The sequence below is a fragment of the Grammomys surdaster genome, unplaced genomic scaffold, assembly GCF_004785775.1.
Source record: "Grammomys surdaster isolate TR1022 unplaced genomic scaffold, NIH_TR_1.0 66, whole genome shotgun sequence".
Lineage (NCBI taxonomy): Eukaryota > Metazoa > Chordata > Mammalia > Rodentia > Muridae > Grammomys > Grammomys surdaster.
Genome location: NW_021604568.1, coordinates 16,064,379 through 16,087,334, shown reverse-complemented (window position 1 = coordinate 16,087,334; position 22,956 = coordinate 16,064,379). Strand labels below are relative to the sequence as shown.

Genomic DNA, 22,956 nt, shown 5'->3' with positions numbered 1-22,956 from the left:
AGGCAAATTGGAGAAATAAGGATTTTAATGTGGGCTAGAAACGTACGTGTTGTTTCAGGGAAAGGCCATTGTTAAATGAAGGAAGAACAACACTATCTAGGGTAATAAAATGGACTGTGTCAAACACTGGTGCCCAGAACTTGCAGAGAGAACCAGGAGGCTTTCTACAGCAAACTCACATTCTTCTCAGAGGAGCAGACAGGCTGTAAAATCCCTCCCTGATCCGAGCCTTCCATTAACTCAGAATTAATGGCTGAGAGCAGAGGTAGGAGGCTCAGAGGGAGGAGGCTCTTGCAAAGAGAAGGCCAGGTCGACAAGACTGTGACTTGCAGAGGCATTTGGCTTCTACAAAGAAACAATGTTTCTGTTGGGGAGTGAGGTAGAAAAAGAGTGGGCATCTGGGTGCCGAAAAGGGATACAGAGTCAAGAAGCCTTATCTAGGGGACAAAGAAGTATGGGGCTCAAAGGCAAGAGGCTCCCTGAAATTCAGGTAGCTAAGAGCTTTGTCATTATAATTACCTTACCTGGGTATAGAAATAATGCAAGGAGTGGCCTTGTGGTTTCTATACTATAAATTATTGAAGCAGTCTTCTGATTTTGTAAATCGATCTCAGAAACTGATGCCGAGGTATGTGTTCATACCAAATAGGCTTAATAGGCTTGGGGCGGAGAGTTTATAAATGTCACACAGCCGTGCTCAGTCATACCCTGAGCTGCGCCTTCCTGCCCGATCTACAGCTCTATAGTGAGTATCAGGAAACATGATGCTGTTTGATCAAGCATGCAACCCCGCTAGCTACCTCTGAATATGTACCCTAAATGATCAAGTCAGCTTAGCATAGAGATACATGCAAACCCATGTTGATAATGGCATTGCTTCTAAAAGCCAAGTTGTGAAATCAGTCTGTCAATAGATGAATGAAAAACACACGAGATGCACATTCACATATATGTACATGTATACACACACACACACACACACACACACACACGATGAAGTTGTATGCAGCCAGAAAGAACAAAGTTATATTATTTTGCAAGAAAATGGACAGAACCAGCAAAAAATCAGCCAGATTCACAATGGTAAGCAGCTCATGTTTTCAGCCGTGTGAAACTTACACCAAAAACAAACAAACAAACAAACAAAACATGGGAGCTGGAGAGATGGCTCAGAGGTTAAGGGCCCTGGCTGCTCTTCCAGAGGTCCTGAGTTCAATTCCCAGCAACCACGTGGTGGCTCATAACCGTCTGTAACAGGATCCAATGCCCTCTTCTCTTGTGTCGGAAGACAGCTACAGTGTACTCATATACATAAAATAAATAAATAATTATTTAAAAAAACAAAAACAAAAACACCCCCAAACTTTTAGAATTGGAAGTTTTACCAGTAAAGCTATAACTCTGAAAAGAGAAGAGGGGTGGGAAGGTGGGGGTTGGGAAGCCATCCAAGTACACATGTGTGGAAACCACTTTGGAATAAAACTCTTTACCCACTAATATATGCTAATGAAAGATAAATTTATAATGTTGCTTAAAATGAATATGCATTGCTGGGAGCATACAGATATACCACATATGGAACAACGAATAACACATAAGCCTTAATGCTTTCCCAGAAGGCATTGTGACATTCCCTTGAGCAGCTGAGGGCTTCATGTAAGATCTCTCTCCTCCCATGCTCTCTTCATCCCTCCCTCTCTCTCACTCCTCCCCCCTTTCTGTCCCCTCCTCCCTCTCTCCCTCTCTCTCTCCCTTCCCTCTCTCCCTTTTTAATGAAACAATGATTAGAAATCTGTTTCAAGACTGAGGGGACATACAAAGCCTAAGAGGATTGTGATGTCTGTTTGCTATTATGATAGATGGTATATAAAGATATATGCAATTTATCTTTAATGCTTATATTGCTATTTCTTGCAGCAAAGGCATGCAGAAATAAAATTTAAAGCAGAAATGTGAACCCCTCCCAGACACGATCTGTGCTTGACTAGGACCTTGAACAATGTTTGGAAGCCATGAGCTTTGTACCCCGAGGGCACGACCTTTGGGCATAACCTGATCCTCGGCCTTATGCACCCAGAAACTTGCTCGGTAAGGGTGCATTTCACTGAGTTAGCTCTAAAATAGAAATATAAAAATAAAAACATTAATAAAGAGCTCACATATATGAAGTGGTGTAACTACTGGTTTTCTATTTTGTATAGTGAGACAACCGAATAGACTCAGAATTATTTTTTGAAGATTAAGGGAGAAGTTATAGTCACCTGTCATTTCACTGATAGCTAATCTTTCAAAAACATTGCTTTAATCCTGACATTGCTGGTCATAAATTGCTATGCTTCAGGAAGGAAAAGTCCATAAACCTTCCCTGTGCTCTCAGGAGAACCCTCCAGGTATGCAGGTGCACCTTCAGTGTCTGCACCAAGGGCTATCTGCAATCAGCTATTTCCTACCAGAATATTCATCTGGAGTACCCACAGTGCTTTGCTTTTGTTCACATAGTTTCCTTCCCCTAGTAACGTCCCAGGGAATGGCCCTTCATGCCACTGTACTAGCCTCATGTTTATGTCAACAGATTATCCACCCTGTCCTCTGCTGGTGAGCACTTGGAAAGTTGCTATTGCCAATTGAGATGGGTTCTGTGTCAGACACACACCAGGTTCCCCAGGATTAGTACACATGCATGTGTATGTATAGAATATCTCATTGATAATGCCTTTATATATCATTTACATGTCAAGACATTAATTTCATCTATTTATTTTTCTCCTCTTTAAGAAGCTATGAGTCTAATAAAAAAAAAAAGAAGCTATGAGTGAGTGTGACATTAAACACAGCTTGTCTTGTGTTTCTGTAGGACAGGGAGCTGGGTTTAGTCTTCCTTTCTAGACCATATGTCTCGTACGAAACTACACCTGCCTCATTATCACATTTTCTGGGAGATACCTAATCTCTCCAAAGTGTGATTGCCTTGGGGACAGACTGGAGAGTCTGGGAGAGAACACAGTACCCTCAATTAACAGTAGTTGGACATAGGAAACACGTCAGAGTCGTCATGGGAGGCACCTCACGTGGTTCCGAGCACATCTGCTGTGAAGACAGCACACATGCCCTTTAGGTATGTCACCACAACAACGATGCCTGGAGGAGAGCCGTGCACCTGTGTCCTCTGGAGAGCAGGCTATACTAAGCATGGTGGAGAGGAATGAAGTTGCCAGCTCTGCCCAGTGCTTGCAGGACGCTTTTATAAGGCTGTAAAGATGTATCATTTTCCATGCTACATATTTTAACTTTGTATAATCTCCCCCCTTAGATCTTCAGAGCTCTGTGCCTCTGGAGACATTGATCTAAGAAGAAAAAAAAATGCTAAGAAAATTCCAGGAAGGGGGGGATGGCACGCTGGTGCTGGCTGACATTTTGTACCAGGCTGTGTTTACTCTCGTCTTCTGCTACAAGATATCACTGGGACTAGAGACGATTTGTGATTAACAACAGAAAATAATGCAATGGTGTGACACTGCTGAGAAAATTAAATGGGGTTGCTTACAGTATGAGAGCTGTGGAAGGAGCCATCAAGATGGCTGAGGGGGTAAAGGTGTCTGCCACCAAGCCTGACAACCTGGGTTCTATTCCTGGGATCCATACGATGGAAGGAGAGAATGGACTCCTGAGAGTTGTCCTCTGACCTCCATGTGGTGTGTTGTAGCAGGCACACACACCCTAAAATAAATAAATGCAATAAAAATATGCAATCTTTTAAAGGAGAAAAAATAGTTTCCTTTGGAAACGCCTAAAATACCTTTGACACATTTGTAAAGATATTACAATAAAACTCATTATTATGTACAATTAATGTATGTTAAGAAAATTACTTTATGACAGAAAACTAACAAGGGTTTGGTACTGATTTTCACGTCCCTCACTGTAAAGCTCTGGAAACAGAACAGTACCCGGTCGTCAGTTTCAGATGTCTCTGAGACCAACCAGGAGTCAAAACTCCACACAGAATTTTAGTCTTTATAAAGGAAAAGGCTGCCAAGATGAGGGGCTAAATACTTGTCAGACCAGATTTAACACTCAAGTTACTCCGATCCCACTTTTTGAGGTATCAGACATCTCAAGAATCTGCACATGCCAAAGTCTAGAATCTTCCTAAGAGATTCAGTTTTTCCTGGGTACACCTATGGGGGAACATTATCGCAGGACTGATCACTGAATTATTCAAGTTCAGCCTTTCTTCACAAGATGATCATTTTCAAAAAAAAAAAAATTGCCTCTAATGGCTTTCAAACTCCCCACGCTGCAGAAAATGCAGTTGCCACATCTCTTAACGTTCACTATTTGTAATCGGACTTTTTAACGAGAATCTCAAGATTACAGCTAAGTTCCTGTAGTTTAAAATGACTGATACTTGAAGTCAGCAAAGTTCCTGTAGATTTGACGCTGTTTATTAAATCAGGACCAAAGAAACCCAATATCCTGCAAGTTACAAGAGAAAGGTAAGCAAAAAAAAAAAAAAAAAGCAAATCTCGCTTGTGGCTCTCAGCACTTCTCACCTTCAAACTGCTATTGCAAGGAAAAGAGCAATCTAGACAGTTGGTATTAGGGTCTACAACTCAACCCTAAACTGTAGCGTTGAAGGAGCTTTCCCAATTGACTTACTTTCCTCCAAGTACCTGTGATTTCAGAATCACTAAACTGCCTTTGCACAGTGAGCAGCAAACAGGTTTTTTAATCCGATGCTTGGGAAGCAGATTACCTTATTCAGTTGTGGTTTCTGTGGAATTTTAAATGCAATTTTAAAAAGGAAGGACTATTTGTTTGGATGTGTGGGGTAGTATGCATGTACTATATATATGTACATATATATATATATATATATATATATATATATATATATATATATATATGATGATGATGGTAAGTCCAGCAGAGAGGACCCCTTCACCTCAGAGTCTCAGAGGCAATTATAAGCAAACTGAGCAGCTTTGTGGAAAAAGAGCTTCATTCATAAGAAAGCCTGCTGACCTTCCCAAGGTCACTGGGCACAGGAACTACAGTTAGAGAAGAAACCAGAGAGGCCCATGTGGCCATCTGTTTGAGCAGGTTTTCTGCTCTTCCAAAGGTTTCTAGCCCCAATTCCCACAATCAACAAGCTTAGGGGAAACGAAAACCCACAGTCTTTTGTAGAATTGCATGCAGAGTCAGTAATGAGAGCAAACAGACTGCTGAGGTAAAATGACTAAGAAGCGACAGGGTTAGAGACACATGCTGGGAAGGTAGCTCACATCTTCAGTACTAGATCCACCCCGAGGGACACGTGAATGGGAAAGTGAAAACAACAATTTGAGGGTTTTTTTGTTTTGTTTTCTAGAAGTTGTCCCTTCCTTTGGACCAATACTTGCAATCTTGGGAGGACAACAGAACCAGACATTAAATCTTTAGAGGTAAGCATTAACAGAGGAGTTGTTAATAGAAAGAAGATGATCTTGAAACTCTTAATTACCAGCTGTGAGCAAGAGCACGTGTTGGAGAGAGAGGGAAAGGGGAGATTTGTGTCCTGAGAAATGTGGAAAAATCAATGTTTTAGAAAACTATTTCTGAGAAATGAAGAGCATCTGCAGAGAACTACATAGTCTAGATATTTCTAGCTCATTCAAGAAGAAATGAAGAACACCCCCGCCCCCGTAAAAGCTAGCATAGCTGCTCTGCTGGCTGGAAGATAAGGAGAGGCCTTGGGTGCCTTGTGCATACGAACAGTGTCCAGTATCTGACTGAAGGTAAAGATTAAAGGTAGAGACTTTCTGGCTTCCTGGGGGTGTTGCTAGCATGCCTGCAAAGATCCTGCCTCAGGACCAGCACCACCGGCCTGCCAGAGGTGCTGGCTCTTTGCAGGCTGTCAAAGCAACTCTGTTTGGAAGCTTCTCAACTCCCCCATCACCAAATTCAATTTACTGAGACTCTCCCTCTTCCCACTAAAAGTAAAAGATGCAGTAAGTTAATCTACAGAGTATAATAATAATAATACCCCCAGGATTATATTTTAGGGGATGACAGACTCTAAATGGTATCAGGTTAAAGTGGGTGTTTCCAGAGACGGTTATCCTCTGGGAAGCAGTCCGATAGATCACCACAGCAGAGCAAAAACTACTTGGGATATAGAGATTCAAAAATTATGATATTCAGAAGCAATATTCTAGATGGTAATTCAACTAACATGGAGAGTGTGAGTGACGGGGAAGGAGAAGAAATTAATTCCATTTGCTGATGTGCCTGCAGGGAGCTATTTTTAGGTATAATCCAAACACTGCATATCTTCTCCATTTTGATTAGTAGAAAATTGGCGGAGAGCCAAAAGAATTAGTGTTTCTCAGCACATTGAGCCAGAAATGTACAAATAAAACTGCATTATCTGTGCCAATGCATTTAACTTGAGCTACTCCTAAGTTTTATTTTCCCTGCCTCCCCGGTGCCCTGAAGAACACATGGTCCAGCTTTGTTAGAGACGCACAAGACTGTTACAATTAGCAATACAAGTTCTAGACTAAGGTTCCCCTAGAAGCTTCCTCAGAAGCTGCTGCTAAGAACTCAACTCTCAGTGCACTCCCCCCTCAGGCACAGGGGAAGGGCACAGAATTTTCTACCTAGCAATCTTACATAATATGAGAGGAAGTCAGCAATCCAGCACAATGAGAAATTTAAATAAGTTGGGAGAAATGTGCTTAACAAGGAAAGGTTTCCCAATAGACACTTAGAAATTATTAATAATTCCAATTCCAAGGAAAGCACAGAACAGAAAAATAAACTCAACGGCCACGCTCAGGAGCAGCAGGCTCCTGAAGGGCCTATCCCAATGTCCATTGTTGCACTTGGGGGGGAGGATGTATATATCACCCCAAATTCTGATTTCTCCACCACTCTGAAACCTGGCAGTGCCCACTTCCACGGCCAATGCTGCCATGTTGCTACACAGCTACATTGCAACAAAGCTTAGTTGTATTCTCTCTACTGTTGTGATATTAAGGTACCGTTGGCAACTTGATGTGCACAGATACAAGGGTAAGGCAGCTCCCTGCAGGTACACTGCCTCTTTCCTCTTCCCATCTCTGCAATACTGTTTCAGCTAACACAGAGAACTGGCTACTGTAACTTTTGAGATTGGTAAACCAGTTTCCACCATTCCTACAACACATGGCTCTCCTAAATAACAACCCAAGGTAATTTTCCTGCCTATTCAGAATCTCGGACACAGCCTACCTGTGAATATCCATGGTGCCCATTTGGAGGATCCCACAAAAAATCTTTTCTTGCTTCCTGCAAGCCCATGTAAACAGATCCCTCTGCAGAGTGACTTCCTCTAGTTCACTAAGAAGACTGAACACGTAGTTAAATTATACAGTTTGCTCTTAGAGTTCAAAGAACATTCATGATATTAAGACCGGCACCCATATTTGGGGTGGGGATATTCTCTTCATGTAGACAGCAAGACATTAACTGGGTACTTCAGGATTCTTCAGATGAGACCAAGTTTTAATGTTATGAATGAAAAACTCTCCAAAGCATGTACATACATACTTTGGGGTGGGACAGTGATACTAAAATGAACTTCAGTTCCTAGGGAACTTCCAGTACTATTTTACCCTGAGATGGATTTTTATTTTCAAAATAAGTTTAAGTATTATCATTTACCATCACATTTTTCTCCCCATCTATCCCCTTCCTCTTTCTTTCCTTCTTCAGTTCCTACTTTCTTTTTCTAGAAACATGGGGTAAACCTGTGAGAAGCCTTTGTGGACATGGCTACTGTTCATTCAGGCTTCCTTCCACAGGGATCTAAAGGCCAGCACCTTTCTTAAACGTCTCAGAGCTTTCAGACACGACTTTAGAGAAAGGATGGGGAGTCCTACCTTTGCCTGGAAGAAGCTGTCTGTCTATCTTAAAATGGAGTCTGAGCCAAAACAGTATACTTTTTATTTTGGTTACATTACGGTTCAGTCGTGAAATGAAAAGCTTGTTTAAACATATTGAATAAACAGATTTGGGGGAATGTACGATTAATCTCAGGATGGAATTTTACTATACTCTCCTCTGGAACTAATTTTAGTGAAAAAAAAAAACCTGTATCCATTTGGGTGTTATAACTCTGTTATAAGTTAAATGAAAGTTATAAAGTTAAATGAAAGTTAGGAAGTTAAGTTTGCCTTTGCTGCCCACCCAGAACTTCTGCTGAAAATGACCTAGGTACTTATGGGAGAGATATAATATTTGCTTCAGGAGTCCTTTTATACATCTTTGCTTAAGCGTGAACATTTTTTTTCCCCGTTCTAAGCAGCCAGTGGAGAACTGTGAACTCGCTATGGTTTTCAGTGGGGACACAAACATAAGCCATGGAAGCCACTCACCGTATTTCAAGTGGGTGACATCGTCCAGTGGGTCACTCCTTTCTGCCTGTGTTTCTGTGAAGTTGCTGCTGAGTTACCTGGCTCCAACACTCTCTCTGGCTCTCCTTTGAGAAGATGCACAATCCTTTCTTCCTTCAAGAGTGGCAGATGGGCTCTTAAGGGTGCCTAAGTTCTCTGGAATACCTTGAATCCGGCTGTGAAAATTTAGGGCAAATCTGTGGCTCTCTGTTGGTGAGCGCCTTATTTGGTCTAGAGACATTTTGCTCTGTGATTGAGTTATGAAGAGATATTAAAAGGGCTGCCAGTCTGTATTTTGAAGCAAACATTCAGTCTCTCTTGTCATCACGGACACCTTACAGACACACGGCACATAACCTTGATTGAGCTTCACTGCTGTTTTTATTGCACATGGACCAATTCCCCATACGGTAGTTAGTTGCACCAGAGTATAAATACTTGGTCACACACACAAGAAGAGATAGAATATACACACGAGTGCTAAATTTTACCAGCAAATTCACGTGGGCACTTGGACATTAAAAAATAATAATAAAATATGTAAGATAATAATATTTATAATATGGATACAGTTACAGTACCATGATAAGAGTATAAAAAGTAATTTTTCAATAAACCATCAACTCAATAACATAATAGACAAGAGAAACTGAGTTTGACTTTTATTTTAGCATTTTTAAGATCTGCCCACCCTCCCTGTCCCATTAAAAATATTTAATTTTTTGTGCAAGTTAACAACTTCTATGGATTTTACAATGCCTAACACTGTGCAAAATGGCCTTCCAACCACTGCCCTTTTTTTGTCTTTGTTTTTAGCCACATGTGCAATAATCTCAACTGTTTCCTTTTGTTCTGTCCTATCTTTAGTTGACAGAGTCACATGTCACAGAGAGAGAGACTCAGCGCCTGGTCCTTCCAACTAATATTGATACATAAATATGCTGTTTAATATAAACAAGTCTTTCTATCTTGCTGTGCAATATGCACAGAGTGAGGTAGAGGGACCCACAGCAGGACCACCGAGGCGCGCAGGGGACAGGGTTTGCCCTCCAGGGGAGAAAGCAAGGCGAACCGTGCTCCACACAGTTTCTCCAAACCAGATTTGTCTGCTTCGAATCCATCTTTTCCTCTTTGCTTTAAGAACAGGAGACACCAGTACTCCGGAATTAATATGCAATTTCTTTAGAAAGCAAAAGGAAACACTTCCTGGCTAATTATCACCGCCCCCGCCCCCACCCCAAACCGAAGCTGAATACTTAGGTTCCTAGGTGTGGAACCGGAAGGCCAGGTGATAGACTCCATCCTCCCCATTCTCCTCCCCTCCTAGTTTCCACTCGGGTCCTTGCAGAAAGTGTCAAAACCCACCTGGGGGGGGGGGTGCCTAAAGGTGCATTAAACACACGAAAGGCCGAACCTCAGAGAGAAAGGAACTCAAGACAAACCGGTAAGCCACACTAAGCCACACTCTCGCAACTCCTCCCAAACTTTCCTTTTTGCGCAACGCTCGGTCCGGGGCTTCTCTGTACGTCTCGGATGATTCAAAAGATCTGTGGGCTTTGCGTTCACCTGCTTTCGGTCTTGAGTAAACAGAGATCTCCTCTCTCCCTTGGGGAGCGGCTCAGGGGCGCCCAGGCGGGCTCTCTTCCTTTAGGGATGCAGAGCCCGTGTCCAGCCCGGGACTATGGGGAGCGGCGTCCGTGCGCTCAGAGAGCCTGGCCCCCTACACCTTGGACTCCGAGGAGAAGCCCTGGCGGCCCGGCTCGTCCAGGCTCGAATCGCTGTCCACAGTGGTCGTCCCACCGTTGCAACCGGCCCAGGGCTCCAGCAGGCGCGCGGGTGGGGTGGTCCCGGCGTCGTCGTCGTCGTCGTCCGAGGGAGCTCCAGGGGACGGCGGCGGCCCAGCTCTCGCCAGGCAGCCGGAGGCGCGCGGCCGGTCCCCGTGGGCTGCGCGGCGTCTGCAGGCGGCCCGGCGCGCGCAGCAGAGCAGGCGCTGGAAAGCCTTGCGGAAGTCGGGGCTGCGGCAGTAGATGATGGGGTTGAAGGCCGAGTTGGCGTAGCCCAGCCAGTTAAAAAAGACGAAGAGGCGATCCGGCACCAGGTCGCGGTGGAAAGCCTTCACCACGTTGGCCAGGAAGAAGGGCAGCCAGCAGAGCGTGAACACACCCATGATGATGCCCAGTGTCTTGAGCGCCTTCTGCTCGCGCAGAGCCACGAGGCGCGACGGCCGCCGCTTGCTGGAGCGCCCGTTGGCCAGCGAGTCTGCGGGGCGCGGTGGCCCTGGTGACGGCGAGGGCGCGGGCGAGGGTGGCCGGGCTGGGCCGCCGAGGAAGCGGCGCTCGCAGCTGTCGATCTTCTTCACCTGTTTCTGGGCCTCGCGGAACACTCGCAGGTACACGAAGGCCATGATGCACAGGGGCACGTAGAAGGAGACGACGGACGAGGCGATGGCGTAGGCCCGGTTGGTGACGAAATCGCAGCACTTGGGGTCGTTGTAGCAGCGGCGCGCTTCGTCGCTCTCGGCCCGCCACCAGTGCATGAGGATGGGCAGGAATGACACCAGCGCCGAGATGGCCCACACTGTGCATACGAGGGCCCGCGCTCGCGCGCGCGTCAGCAAGCTCTGGTAGCGAAAGGGCGACGTGATGGCGAGGTAGCGGTCCAGGGCGATGACACACAGGGTCTCGATGCTGGCCGTCACACACAGCACGTCTACCGAAGTCCAGAGCTCGCAGAAGAAGGAGCCGTACTCCCAGCGGCCCCACACCACAATGGTGGCCCCGAAAGGCACCACTAGCAGTCCCATGACCAGATCAGCACTGGCCAGGGACATGATGAAGAGGTTGGTGAGCGTCTGCAGCCGCGGGGTCTTGGCGATGGCCACGATCACCAGCACGTTGCCCACCACGATGAGCAGCACGATGAGGGCCAGCAGTAGGCCCATACCCGCGGTCCACTGCTGCGACAGAGGCGCTGAGCCCTCGCTGGCTGGAGGCAGCAGCGAGGCAGGAGGCGACGCGAGCACCAGCAGCCGCGCCGCGGTGGCCGCGCCGTCGGGCAGCGGCGCGGCCGACGACAGGTTGCAGGGTTCGGAGGCGCCCAGGGCGAGCGCCCCCGCGCCCATGCCGAGCTGCAGAGGCCGGGGGCGGGGGGTGTGGCGGGGCTGGGCCGCGCCTGGAGAGCACCCCAGGAGCCGGGGCTGCTGGGCCCGCGCGGGGAGGTCGCGGCCAGGTCAGGGCAGCCGCGGCTCGGGGCCGGAGGCATGGACGCCGGGCGCCTTCTCCTCGGTAGCCGAGCGCTGTCTCCGCCGCCGCCGCCGCCGCTGCTGCTGGAGCCGCTGTCGCTGCTGGAAGAGCCGCCGGGACCTCAGCATGTTTCTGAGCGCGCGGGGCCGGCGGCTCCAACACCCAGCACCTCCCCCCCCTCGCCGCCCCCCCCCCCCCAGCCAGCCCCCGGGGCCGCGCGTCAGGCTCCGCAGCCAATCGCCGCCAAGGCACGCCCCCGACAATGGTGCCCCCACCCCCAACACCCAGCACCCCCTCCTACCGGCGATTGAAAGGCTCCAAAGATTGCGGGCGGACTACGCAGCCAGCACCCACCGGCTGCAGCGAGCGCGCCCTTTTCAGCTCAGGCTTCTTCCAGAGTCTGGTCTGCTGCTCCCCCTGCGGCGCCCCGTCGCCTCTTGTGTCCCCCCTCCTTCCAGTGGTCTACGCTCGCACTAGCACCCAGCTCTCCTTTTGCTGCTCCCGCAAAAGCGCCCCTATTTCTCTTCGGCGCCCGTAGCTCCCTCGCCTCTCTACCTCTAGTGCCTGGTTCCTGGTAGCTAGAAGGGAACCTTGCAGGCGTTCCGGAGACGCCGGAGTGCCTTGGACAGCCTATCTGCTGGGATCGGAGGAATTTAGCTGTGAGACTGGTTCTGCCGTCAGGCAGCCTGGCTCTTCCCTGATCGCGAGGGGACCCGGCCAGCATGACAGCTTGGGGGAATAGGAAGTGGGTGTCAGTGATTAGAGGAAACTTTGCAGCCAGGCGGGTTGCTGGAGCAGGGCGCGCATCTGTCAGAAAAGCTCTCTGGGCTCTGTTCTCGGCGCTGAGCTGTGCTCTCTCCCTCAAATGCAGTAGATGGAGAAAGGAAGGGAAGGTTTGTGGATGTAACTGCCAACTTCAAGGACCAGTTGGACACACACACACAGTCCCCAGCCCCAGCTAAGGGAAAGGATGCAACGAGTTTTGAGTACAAAGAAGTTTAGGGCAACATTAAGTCCTGAGTAAATGGCGCCGCCCCACCCCCACCACCCGCGTAGAAAGGACACAGAGAGAGACACTTCAGACTTTTTGACTACGGTACCAACGCCTTAACGCCCGCATCTCTGCTCCGTTATCCATGGGATTTTATAATCTGAGCTGAGTCAACACAAGGTGCTATCCCTTTTTGGTTGACGTCATAAACTGGGATTTCGGATTTCTTGGGAGGGTGGCTAGATTCTCAAAAGTGTGGGATTAGCTTTGGGAAGATGAAGGAAGAAAATGTATAAATACTCAAGGCGATTAAATCTGAAAGCATTTAAAGTCATACCGCGTTTCTCCCTTCACACTGTCAAGCGAGTCTGAAACTGGAGTGTTTGGCTTCGTTCCTGATCGAAGCTGAGGATAGACCCCGGGCTGAGGTCCTCTGATCTGCCCCTGGGAATGCCTTCACCTCAGGCAGTAAAAAGGAAATCTGCAATTAAGTTCTTGAGAAGCAAACAGTTCCCAATTGTCTCAGAAGGGAAGGGTGCTCGGTAGAGTTATATAATGTTATGTAATGCTCCCGAGTCTTTCTTGCATTGGAATAAAAAGATTAGCATCTGGGAGGAACGTCAACATGTGGCCAAGCTGGTACCCTCACCTTGCCAAAAGACATAGGTTCACAGCTGTCCATCTACAGACTAACTCTTGATAAAGTCAAACCCATGGATGTGCTTTAGGCTCGGGCTTGATTATTGAGAGTGTTAGCACCAGGAATTGATCTGTTTATTCACCCCTGCCCTGGACTTACCGAACCTCAGTTGTGTCAACTTGGGGAGTTTTGAGAATCTGGGAACAGGATCTAGGGTAGAAGGAGTTGGCACCCATAGTCATTCCAACCTCTTCAAGCCGGGGTCTCCCCTTCCTCAGGCTTTTAGGGGATGGCTGGAAGGACTCAAAGGGCAATCTGAAAACAGCCAGTATTTTGAAATGAGTTGATATTAAGGCTGACCAAGGAAAGGCCTCTGAGTACCGGGGTGTGGGGAAATGTGAAAAGAGGCTTTCTGCTAAGCAGTGTGTCAACCTCATGTCACCAGGACATGATATTTCAGGGCATGATAAGGCCCGAATGGAGTTGTAGAGATTTGAGTCAGGAGTTGGGGCTGGTAACCAACCATGTGATTACACACACACACACACACACACACACACACACACACACACACACAATCAGACAACAGGACCATGATTCTGGATTTGGTGACTTGCCTAGAACTTTCCTCTTGGTTATTTGGTGTTACATCAAGTTTCTCTGTATTTCTGTGGAATAAAGACATTCAAGTATAAGCATTCAAAAGTCTGGAGGCTTTTCTAGCAGGGCCTTCAATAAAGCACTGCAGTAGAGAGGAATCCCAGATATTCTTAGAGACTTTCTTCAGCTGTCCTGACAGGTGAGCTTAGAATAGTGTAGTCTCAGCTAGCATGAAGATTTTTTTTGGGGGGGGGTTAACCCTTCTCCTTAGATAAGGATATGAGATTAAGGAGAAGTTCAACATAGCAACTGAGTTGGCCTGTTTTCTGTTGCTATGACAGGATACCTGATCCTGGGTCGTGTAAGAAGAGCTTTATTTTGGCTCAGAATTCTGAGGGTTGGGAGGTTGAAGTCCAGACAGTTGCCTCTGGTAAGGGCCTTGTGTGTAGAACAGAAAGCACAAGGGGCATCTTGAGTAGTAACAACCGGCTCTTCTGATACCTAGCGGGATCTCATAGCAACTATGTATCCATCCTGTCACAGCCAAGCCACCACTCAACACTTCCACCCCCTCAAACCAACTGTATTCAAATTTAGCCATCAGCTTACACCCCAGATTACAAGCTGCAGGGTCAAAAGGTCATTTTCTACTTGCCACTCAAAGAGGATCAGTCCATAGGAACCCACAGTGTTTAAGAAAACAGTAGAAAGCTGAAGTGCTAATCGGCACACCTGAGAATCCCTGTACTCTACCGGAGACTTAGTATTCTGTGTGCACTCTGTGTCTAACTCTCCCTATACCCTTCTCTCTCACATGCCAGGGCTGAACCTGTAGCTCAGCTGTACAGCAGTTACCTACCAGGCAAAGGCCCAGCACCATCAGTCTCAGCTCAGCAGAGAGTTCTGGATGCTCCCATTGTAGGAAACTGTCTTGGTTTTGGATCTGTTCTCTTTCCATAGCTGGGGTATATTCTCCTCTCGCTTCTCCTACCTCATTCTGTCTTCCCTGCCTGTTGCTTCTGGAAATAATCTCCACTGACCTGCGGTGACTATGTTTCAGGTGGCTATGACAGATTGCCTTTGGACGTGTCTTAAATCATTTTGATCTCTGTTGTGATTTTTGCCTTTTCTAGGTCATATGTTTATGGAGAGCCAGAACTATCTCACCGTTTTTACAGCTTCCATGTTCATTAATAATTACTCGACATTAATTAATATTTAACCTGAATTCATAAATGTCATATTTAATTAAAATATCTTTTTTGCACAAATGAGGACTGGTTGAATATTTCAGAACGTGGAATCTCCACTCATGCTTATAACTCACACAGACCAGTCATTATTTCCATATAAGCACCTCAAAACACCCCTTTTATGAGCAGTCTCATTGTGTAACCCATTCTGTCCTGTGATCTAGGCTGACCTTAAGTCCACAGCAGTCTTCCTGTCTTGGGCTCCTAGGTGCTGAGTTTTTGTGAACTACCATACTCAGCTGATTTCTACTCACTGGAAACAGTATAACACTATTTATGTTCCCCCCCCCCCACTTCCTACCCCAGGAAGATCGCTGGGAATCTCATGTCAAGTCCGAGATCAAGTCAAATATCTATAGTCCAGTGATTAACAGCCAATCCAGCCCACTCATGTTTACACGCCATGAACCTGACATTTCCACTCTTGAAAATGAAGGTGAGCAGTCAGACAACTGCTGTGAGCAGGCCAGAGAAACCCTAGGAAACACATCAACATCTACCAGCGAAACCATCCTGGAGGCTGATGATAACCTCGAGCTACTTGTAATCAAGCTATCACTAATCAAAAGATCTCCTAATCAGAGCTTAAGTGGTTCGTCCTGAGGACACACAGCTTGTCACCTAAAGCCATATGGCTGCTCCAAGGATCAGTCAGTGCTGACTGAAGGACAGACAGCCTGGCTCAGGCTGGCACTTAAGGTCATATGCTGGATCTGTAACCACAGTTTACACAGGGACAACCAACTGCAGTCCCTATCAACACAACAAGCACAGAGGATCGTATACAGTAAGCACAGCCAAGGCTGGGCTACTTAGAAAATTCAAAAGCTCTCCTCTCTCCCCACCCCCTTCCTCCCTCTCTGCCTCCTCCTCTTCCTCTTCCTGGTGTGTCTGACAAGTACATTGAACAATGTCAGAGCCAATAATAATATTTTTCGAAAATTGGATGCATTGGAAAGGGTTCCGATGGGGAGGGAGGGGGGCAGAAGATCCAGCCTCCTGTCCTGGCTTCGCCATTTGACCTTCAGCAGTGACTTCACCTTTCAAATGAATTCACTGTTTGCTCGCGCTCTCTCTCTCTCTCTCTCTCTCTCTCCCTCTCTCCCCTCTGTATAAAGTGTGAAATAAATGACATACTTTATGGGGATTTTTTTTTCTAAATCCACACACTATGTATTTGAAATACGCGGCTGAACACTGCCTTATCGCTTCGACCTTTCAGACCGCAGAAGGTGCCAAGATCTGCAGAAGAGTCCGTGCCCTCAGATAAGCTTCTTAGTCAGTGTGACCCTTCTTTGTCACACTCAGTATTTACTGTGACTCAGAGGATGGGTAGCAGGGAACTATTTTTAATTCTCTTATCATGAGAAAATCATCTTTTAAAAGATTTTTTTTTCCTGAGAGGATAGAGAAAGAGAGAGAAAGAGAGAGAGAGAGAGAGAGAGAGAGAGAGAGAGAGAATATTGTTCTTTTGTTTCTTTTTTATATCTTTACTTAGCATATGTACCTTGCTGTTTTTTTTTTCTTTTTCTTCTTTCTGTGGGATCACTGGGTACCAAAGTTGGGTTCATATGCCTGACAAGTAAAGGCTATACTACTGAGGTACCTGTCAGCCCATACTCCACATCATTTTTTGAAAATCTTAATTCTATTACACGTATGAGTGTTCCACCTACATCTATGCCTATGCATCCTGTGTGTACCTGGTGCCCAAGAAGATGACAAGAGGGCATCAGATCCCCTGGAACTGCTGTTACAGATGAAGATGAGATGTCATGTGGTCCCTGGAATTGAACTTGGGTACTCTGGAAGAGCAGCCAGTGTTCTTTACTGCTGAGCCTTCTTCCAAGCCCCCATTTAAAAAGCGTTTAGGTTGGTGTGTGCAGGTGTGACTGCACACACTGAGAGGTGAATGTGGGGTCAGGGGTGGCTTGTGATGCTTTTCTGCATCCTCCTTTTACAAGGCTTTTGAAAGTGGAACTCAGGCTTCCCAGGCAAGTTCCCCTGCCCAAGCTGTTCCACTGGAAAGATTTGTATGCATGAATCTCCTATCTAAACTTTAGTGTACTTCAGCACGGAACCATTAGCACCCCTGGGAGGAGCTGTCCTCTATTTAGTCCTGTTTAGTGCTCTGACTAGCGCCTTGAAGGGGAGGAGAGAGGTACAAGGCAGAATAGCACAACCCTAAACTGGCCCTCATGGTTTCTGTTTGTTACTCCCGTGTAAGGAATGAAGACTGGTCAGTCAGTTGCAATCCCATGTGAATGTGTTAGTGGCAATATGCATATTACAGTTACATGTGACAAGCCACTGGCTGACAGCTTTTTTTAGTTTTGTCCAAGTCCAGGCTTGTGGCAACAGGCTGCGTGAGTTAACTAAAAAAACCTAGGTTTTCTTTTAGCCATCTTAATGCACTCCAGAAAAACAATTATGTTGTGGGATCTGACGAGTTGATAGCAACAAGAATTCCAAAGCCCATGGCTGTGAGTGTCCAAGGGACAAGAATGTTCTATCCTAAACACTCAGCCTCCCATTTGTTCTGGCCGCGTAGAAACAGCTTGCTAAACTTCTGTGTACTAGTGGAACCACTTAAAAGGTTATATCTAGAAGATTCTCTACAATAAAAGAGGACATTGTGTTTTCCTGACAGCCATGGAGGGCGGACATCAGGGCCATCCCACTGAACGGACTTGCCAAGAGGAATAGGCGGAAGAGATCGCCTGCTCCATTTTGGGGTGAGAAAGCCAACCGCTCCGGTTCTTTTCTTTCCACTTACTGCTTTGGGAATGTCAGACAGACGTCTTCGCGCCTCTTGGTGTTGCATAGCTGTTTCTGTATTTAAGGTATCCATTATCTACAGACTGTAAGAATGTCTGTGCAGACCTTAGTAGGTACAGGCATGCCATGGCCTTTGTCTCAGCAGCACAGTCAATCTGAAGACGACTTTGTTGTTGATAACCACTGTGGTCAAGCTCCTTGCTTTGAAAATAAATATCAAACCTTTGACATGACATTTATTTTCCATAATATTTCTTCTTCTCCTCTCCTTGAGTAAAACCTATTGGAGACCTTTATCTCACGATAAGGTTTGTTTCCCCCATCAGAGATTATCCAGTAATTAAATGTTAAGGGGGCAATGACCTTCTTTGCAGGCTAAATTTAAATTACTTATCATACTGGTGGAGAAACACCTTCCCTCAACGCCCAACCCTGTTCCCTGTAGAAGAAACTGAGCTAAGAGAGGGAAAGCTGCATAAGATTTCAAGGAGTGAGAGAGAACATTTTGAAGTTCTTATTCCACGAGTTAATCTTTAGTTGCCGATCTTACATTCTTGGTGGGTAGACCTCAGCCACCAATTACTACTTTTGATCGGAATTTAATGGCAAGATATGTTTAGGGATTTTTGAAGTGGCCAGTTGTGAACAAATGAAAGGCTCCGTTATGTGACATTTATTTGTGTTTTTCAATTGGTCTAAGTAAAATAGATCTAGACTAACCACGGCATTTATCCATACAAATAAAAATCCCATTATTGATACATACTGGTGAGGGTTCCCAAAAGTGCCACATGAATTCTAACTCTGAAGAAAAAAAAAAGATTAAAAAAAAAACCCATATCTGACTGGAAAAAGACTTCACAAGAAATTCTTCCTGAGAGTCTGAGGCACAAAAGTTGTGGTGCCTCCGTGCTGTCATTTAAGAGCTAAATGGGAGCCCTTCGGGGACTTGGGAAGCATGCTCCACCTGCTTTACTATCTGTGTTCCCTAAGTAGTGTCATCCCAGACTAAAGACTCAAGCGGCATAAGCAAGAGCCCTGAGTGTGCACAGTGCCTTTGGCTTGGCAGCCCCCGTTGGCTACATCAATGAGAGCCAACACAATCCTTTTTTTTTTTTTTTTTATTTTGAAGTCTGTGAAGGGTTGGTTGTAATTTGACTTATGCCCCACTGCCTGTGTAATTATGCTGGCCTGAAAATCACAATCCTCCTGCCCCAGCCTCTTTAGTGAGATTCTAGATGTGGCCACCATGTCTAGCTTGCAGCAAGCTTCTATATCCTTCCTTTCGTAGCTTTGTCTTGAGGAGAATAATTTGGTTTAAAAGGGCCCGCACAACTTCACTCCTGTGTAGTGTTTCTAGTGAGCTCTTCTGGGAGACAACTCCCGGGAGAACAAAATTTACTTATTAGGCAACTTAAAAACCTACCATGAACTATATCACACACACACACAAAAACAGTATTTCAGAACAGATAGATTTTGGAAACATCTGGGACCTACACGCTCTTGTCTTAGGTTTTTTTTTATTGTATAACTTAAAACGACGGCATTTTAGCAAGGTTATATTAATTTTTGTAGTTAGTTTTGTCATTTCCCTAATATATGTGAGTGAGTGCGCGTGTGTCTTATGTGGCGTGTAAGGGTGTATGAGTGTGGATGGGGGATGTGAGTGTCTGTGTGTGTGATATAGATCGGTATGTGAATACGTGTGTGTGTGTGTGTGTGTGTGTGTGTGTGTGTACCTTGTGATAAGTAAGAACACTATGGAGTCAGACTGTGACTTTGACTCCAGGTTCTGTAAGTTAGATGACTTAGGATTATGTTAATTATGTGACGACTTTAGTCCTCAGCTTTGTCATCTGTTAAATGGGAACAAGAACATCTACCTCTAAGCTTGGGATATTCACTATGATAATGTATGGAAGGCATATGGTGTAGCTCTCAGCTCAACATAGGCACGTACTAAACACTATACAATAAACACTAAACACATACTAAACACTAGTTCTTACTTCACTGGATTGTTTTTGAGAACTACAACGTAACATGTACAAGCAGTAAGATTGCATCATAAAACACAAAAACCTTGTTATATAAAAAAAACAAAACAAACAAACAAACAAAAAACCAAAGCAAAACAAACAAAGGCGGCAAAAGAACTGACTTCTAGTCAGTGAAGCCAAAGAGAGATCTGTTTAAGGCCAGAGCGTGGAGTGATGAATTTTATTTGATAAGTACCTTTTTTTATTTCGGAAGCAAATATATTCCTTTGTGGCCATTTCACCTGATTATTGTTCCATTTGGAGAATTTGAGCTTCCCAAACTAATTTAGCATCATGAAAAAGTCATTCCAGAGAGGTCCCCATTGTGGTCTAACCATTCTGAATAAACAGAAAACAACGTTGGGGAGGTACAGCCCACTCAGCTTAGTGGGTAATTTATTCCTCCAGCCACACTTGGTCCAAGCTGCTCTCTTGAAGCTACAAATTCACAAGATCCCAAAGAGGCTGAGGGGCTCCCCAGGGACCAGCTTTATGTCAAGGCAACATTGTATTTTGTAGAGCTGGAGCTACTGCACCTTCGGTCAGGACTGCAGGAGGCAAGGACCGGGTTGCCAAAAAGCAGGGAAGATTTTCCCGGTCCACATGGTTTAGCCTCTAGGAGAATCTTCTCTGTGGGGAAAATTTAAAAAGGCCGCTGTGGGGGTCCCACTTTAGGGAAGAAGTCCTATGGTTCCAGTGGCCTGAGGGCCTTGGCGACGGCAGGCCCCAGTAACACGAGGAAGTCCTTGGTTCTATTGTCATGGCGGATAATAGATGGATCTAGACGTACCCCCAAAAACTCAGGGCAGTCCCGAGTTATATAGGGAGGGAGAAAGGGGGAGGATCTGGGGAAGGCATGTTTAATTTGCTCTGCCCTCTGGCCTTCATTAGTATGTAAATCCCTAGGGCCTGAGGCCTATAGCCTGGCCTATGTGACTCTATGGAGACCGTGACTGCTTTTCAGGATCCTGGATGATGGGAGGAACCGAACTCCTGCCGGTTCTCGCGCAGAATTCCTCGCAGAATCTCGGGGTTCTAGGCACCTGCTCAACCATGACCCAGGATACCCTTACGCAGTCCCACACTTCTCTACTAATTTAACTTTAGAGTTTTAATGTCTTTTTGGTCTTGTTTCTGTTCTTTTCTAATAGATTAAAAGAAAATTGGGATGAATGCGTGTGGATGAGGCAAGGGGTGAAGAAGAAACCATCTTGCAATTTCCCATCAGAAGAGAACACAGGGAAGTCTCACCGCTGCCCCTTACAAAGCCTGGTGTGTACCCAGTGTCACTGACAGATCCACATTATCAGAGAAGACACCTGACACTTTTTATGGCACTCACCAACATCCAGACAGGTTACTTTGGAAACATTTCCTCTCCCTAGAAAACAGGAGGATGAAAATTTTAGAGTTATTTTCCATAATGCTTCAGTTATGCAGAAAGTGAATTTAAATAGCCTTGTTATTCCCTGGTGGTGTGAGGCTAGTGAATGACTCAACTTTCTGAAGCCCACACTGCAGGTGTGGGCAGGTTGCCTGGGCCTCTCCGGAGATGTGAAGGAAGGATCTATTTGAGACCCCTCTCCCTGGCTTGTGGAGTGCCACCTTCTGTTTCTGTCTCTGTGCACTATCTTTTCTTTCTCCTAAGAGCACTTGCCACACTGGACCAGGGTTCACTCTAATGATCTCATGGTAATCCACCAGGCTCTGCAAAGACCTGATTCCAAGTGAGATCACTTCACAAAGCACCAAGAATATAAAGTCTTGGGGGTGTATGTTTCAAGTTATAGCATAAGAAACTTCATACACTACCTTTTTCACCTGTAACAGGTACAAGCCATATTTTATTGACCTCTGGGACAAATGACAAGCCCAAGGAGGATTTCCATCTCATATTTGAGACAGCCCCCAAATATGGTATCTAGGTCCTGGTGACACAATGTTGCATGACTATCACATGGGGATTGTTGTTTGGTGAAGTATACACATCTGCAAGGGAATCAGCCTGGGCCTCAGCAGTGAGGGAGTAGAAGGCATATCTGTCTCCCTTGTGTGTGTGTGTGTGTGTGTGTGTGTGTGTGTGTGTGTATGTGAATAATTGCTGTTTTATAGCTTTTATTGTAAGCCATAAACCTCAATAAATTTTTTTCGTATATGGGCTTGAACAATTTGGTTTCTCGCTAATGATTTAGATTTACAAAGAAAAATCAGCTAATCCTGTTGGTTACTCATGTGGGCCACCCTTTACAAGTTGTTTTGATATTGTATACACAAACTTGGAATCTTTCCCCATGGCTGCAACATGGCTGTTATTTTTTTTTTCCAAGAAAGAATTAGTGTAAGAGACAGCAAATAACCATGTAGGACAAACTATAAACCTTTATAACTGAGGAATAGAGCTGGCCTTTGAGGCCAGGGAAAACCAGATACTCACATACAACCCAACGAAAAGCAGGATTTTATGACCTTGAAGTTAGAATTTTGATTGAGAGAGTGCTTCAGATCCTAAAAATATCAGTTGGGAAATAGATCCCTTCAGTATCTTGATTTAGATTTAGATTATTATAGGGCTAGGGGAGAAGCTAGTGGTAGAGTATTCGTTTAACATGCACAAAGGAGTTGATCTCAGTAACACACACACACACACACACACACACACACACATCACACACTTATAGGAAATTCGAAGCTCCATTGTATAATGATAACCCAAACTAACCATGTTTTAAAATACTGGTGTGTATATGGTTATGCCTGTGTGTATGTGATGTATGCACACAGTGTATGAGGGTCTGTGGGTGCTTGCGTGTGTGGGTGTGAGCATGTGTGTATGAGGAGGTCAGGGGAGAGGACAGCCTAATGTATCAATTCTCTAGTTCTAACTTAACTAAGACAGGCTCTCTCCATTGTCTGCCTGCAGTCCAGATTCCTGGGGTCACCACCTCTCATCTCGCTGTAGAAACAGTGGGGTTACACACAGGAGAGCGCTCTCC

General features: G+C 45.7%; 1 protein-coding gene across 1 annotated transcript; it reads right to left on the bottom strand.

Moving 5' to 3' along the window:
- Positions 1-9,073: 9,073 nt before the first annotated feature.
- On the bottom strand, positions 9,074-11,538 carry Adrb1 (adrenoceptor beta 1). The gene has a single exon (XM_028775753.1). The coding sequence runs from the start codon at positions 11,536-11,538 to the stop codon at positions 10,138-10,140; it is 1,401 nt and encodes a 466-aa protein (XP_028631586.1). The 3' UTR covers positions 9,074-10,137.
- Positions 11,539-22,956: the final 11,418 nt, after the last annotated feature.

Bases quoted from the DNA above. Each gene is read 5' to 3' on its own strand.
- Adrb1 (XM_028775753.1), bottom strand. From the start codon at position 11,538: ATGGGCGCGGGGGCGCTCGCCCTGGGCGCCTCCGAACCCTGCAACCTG.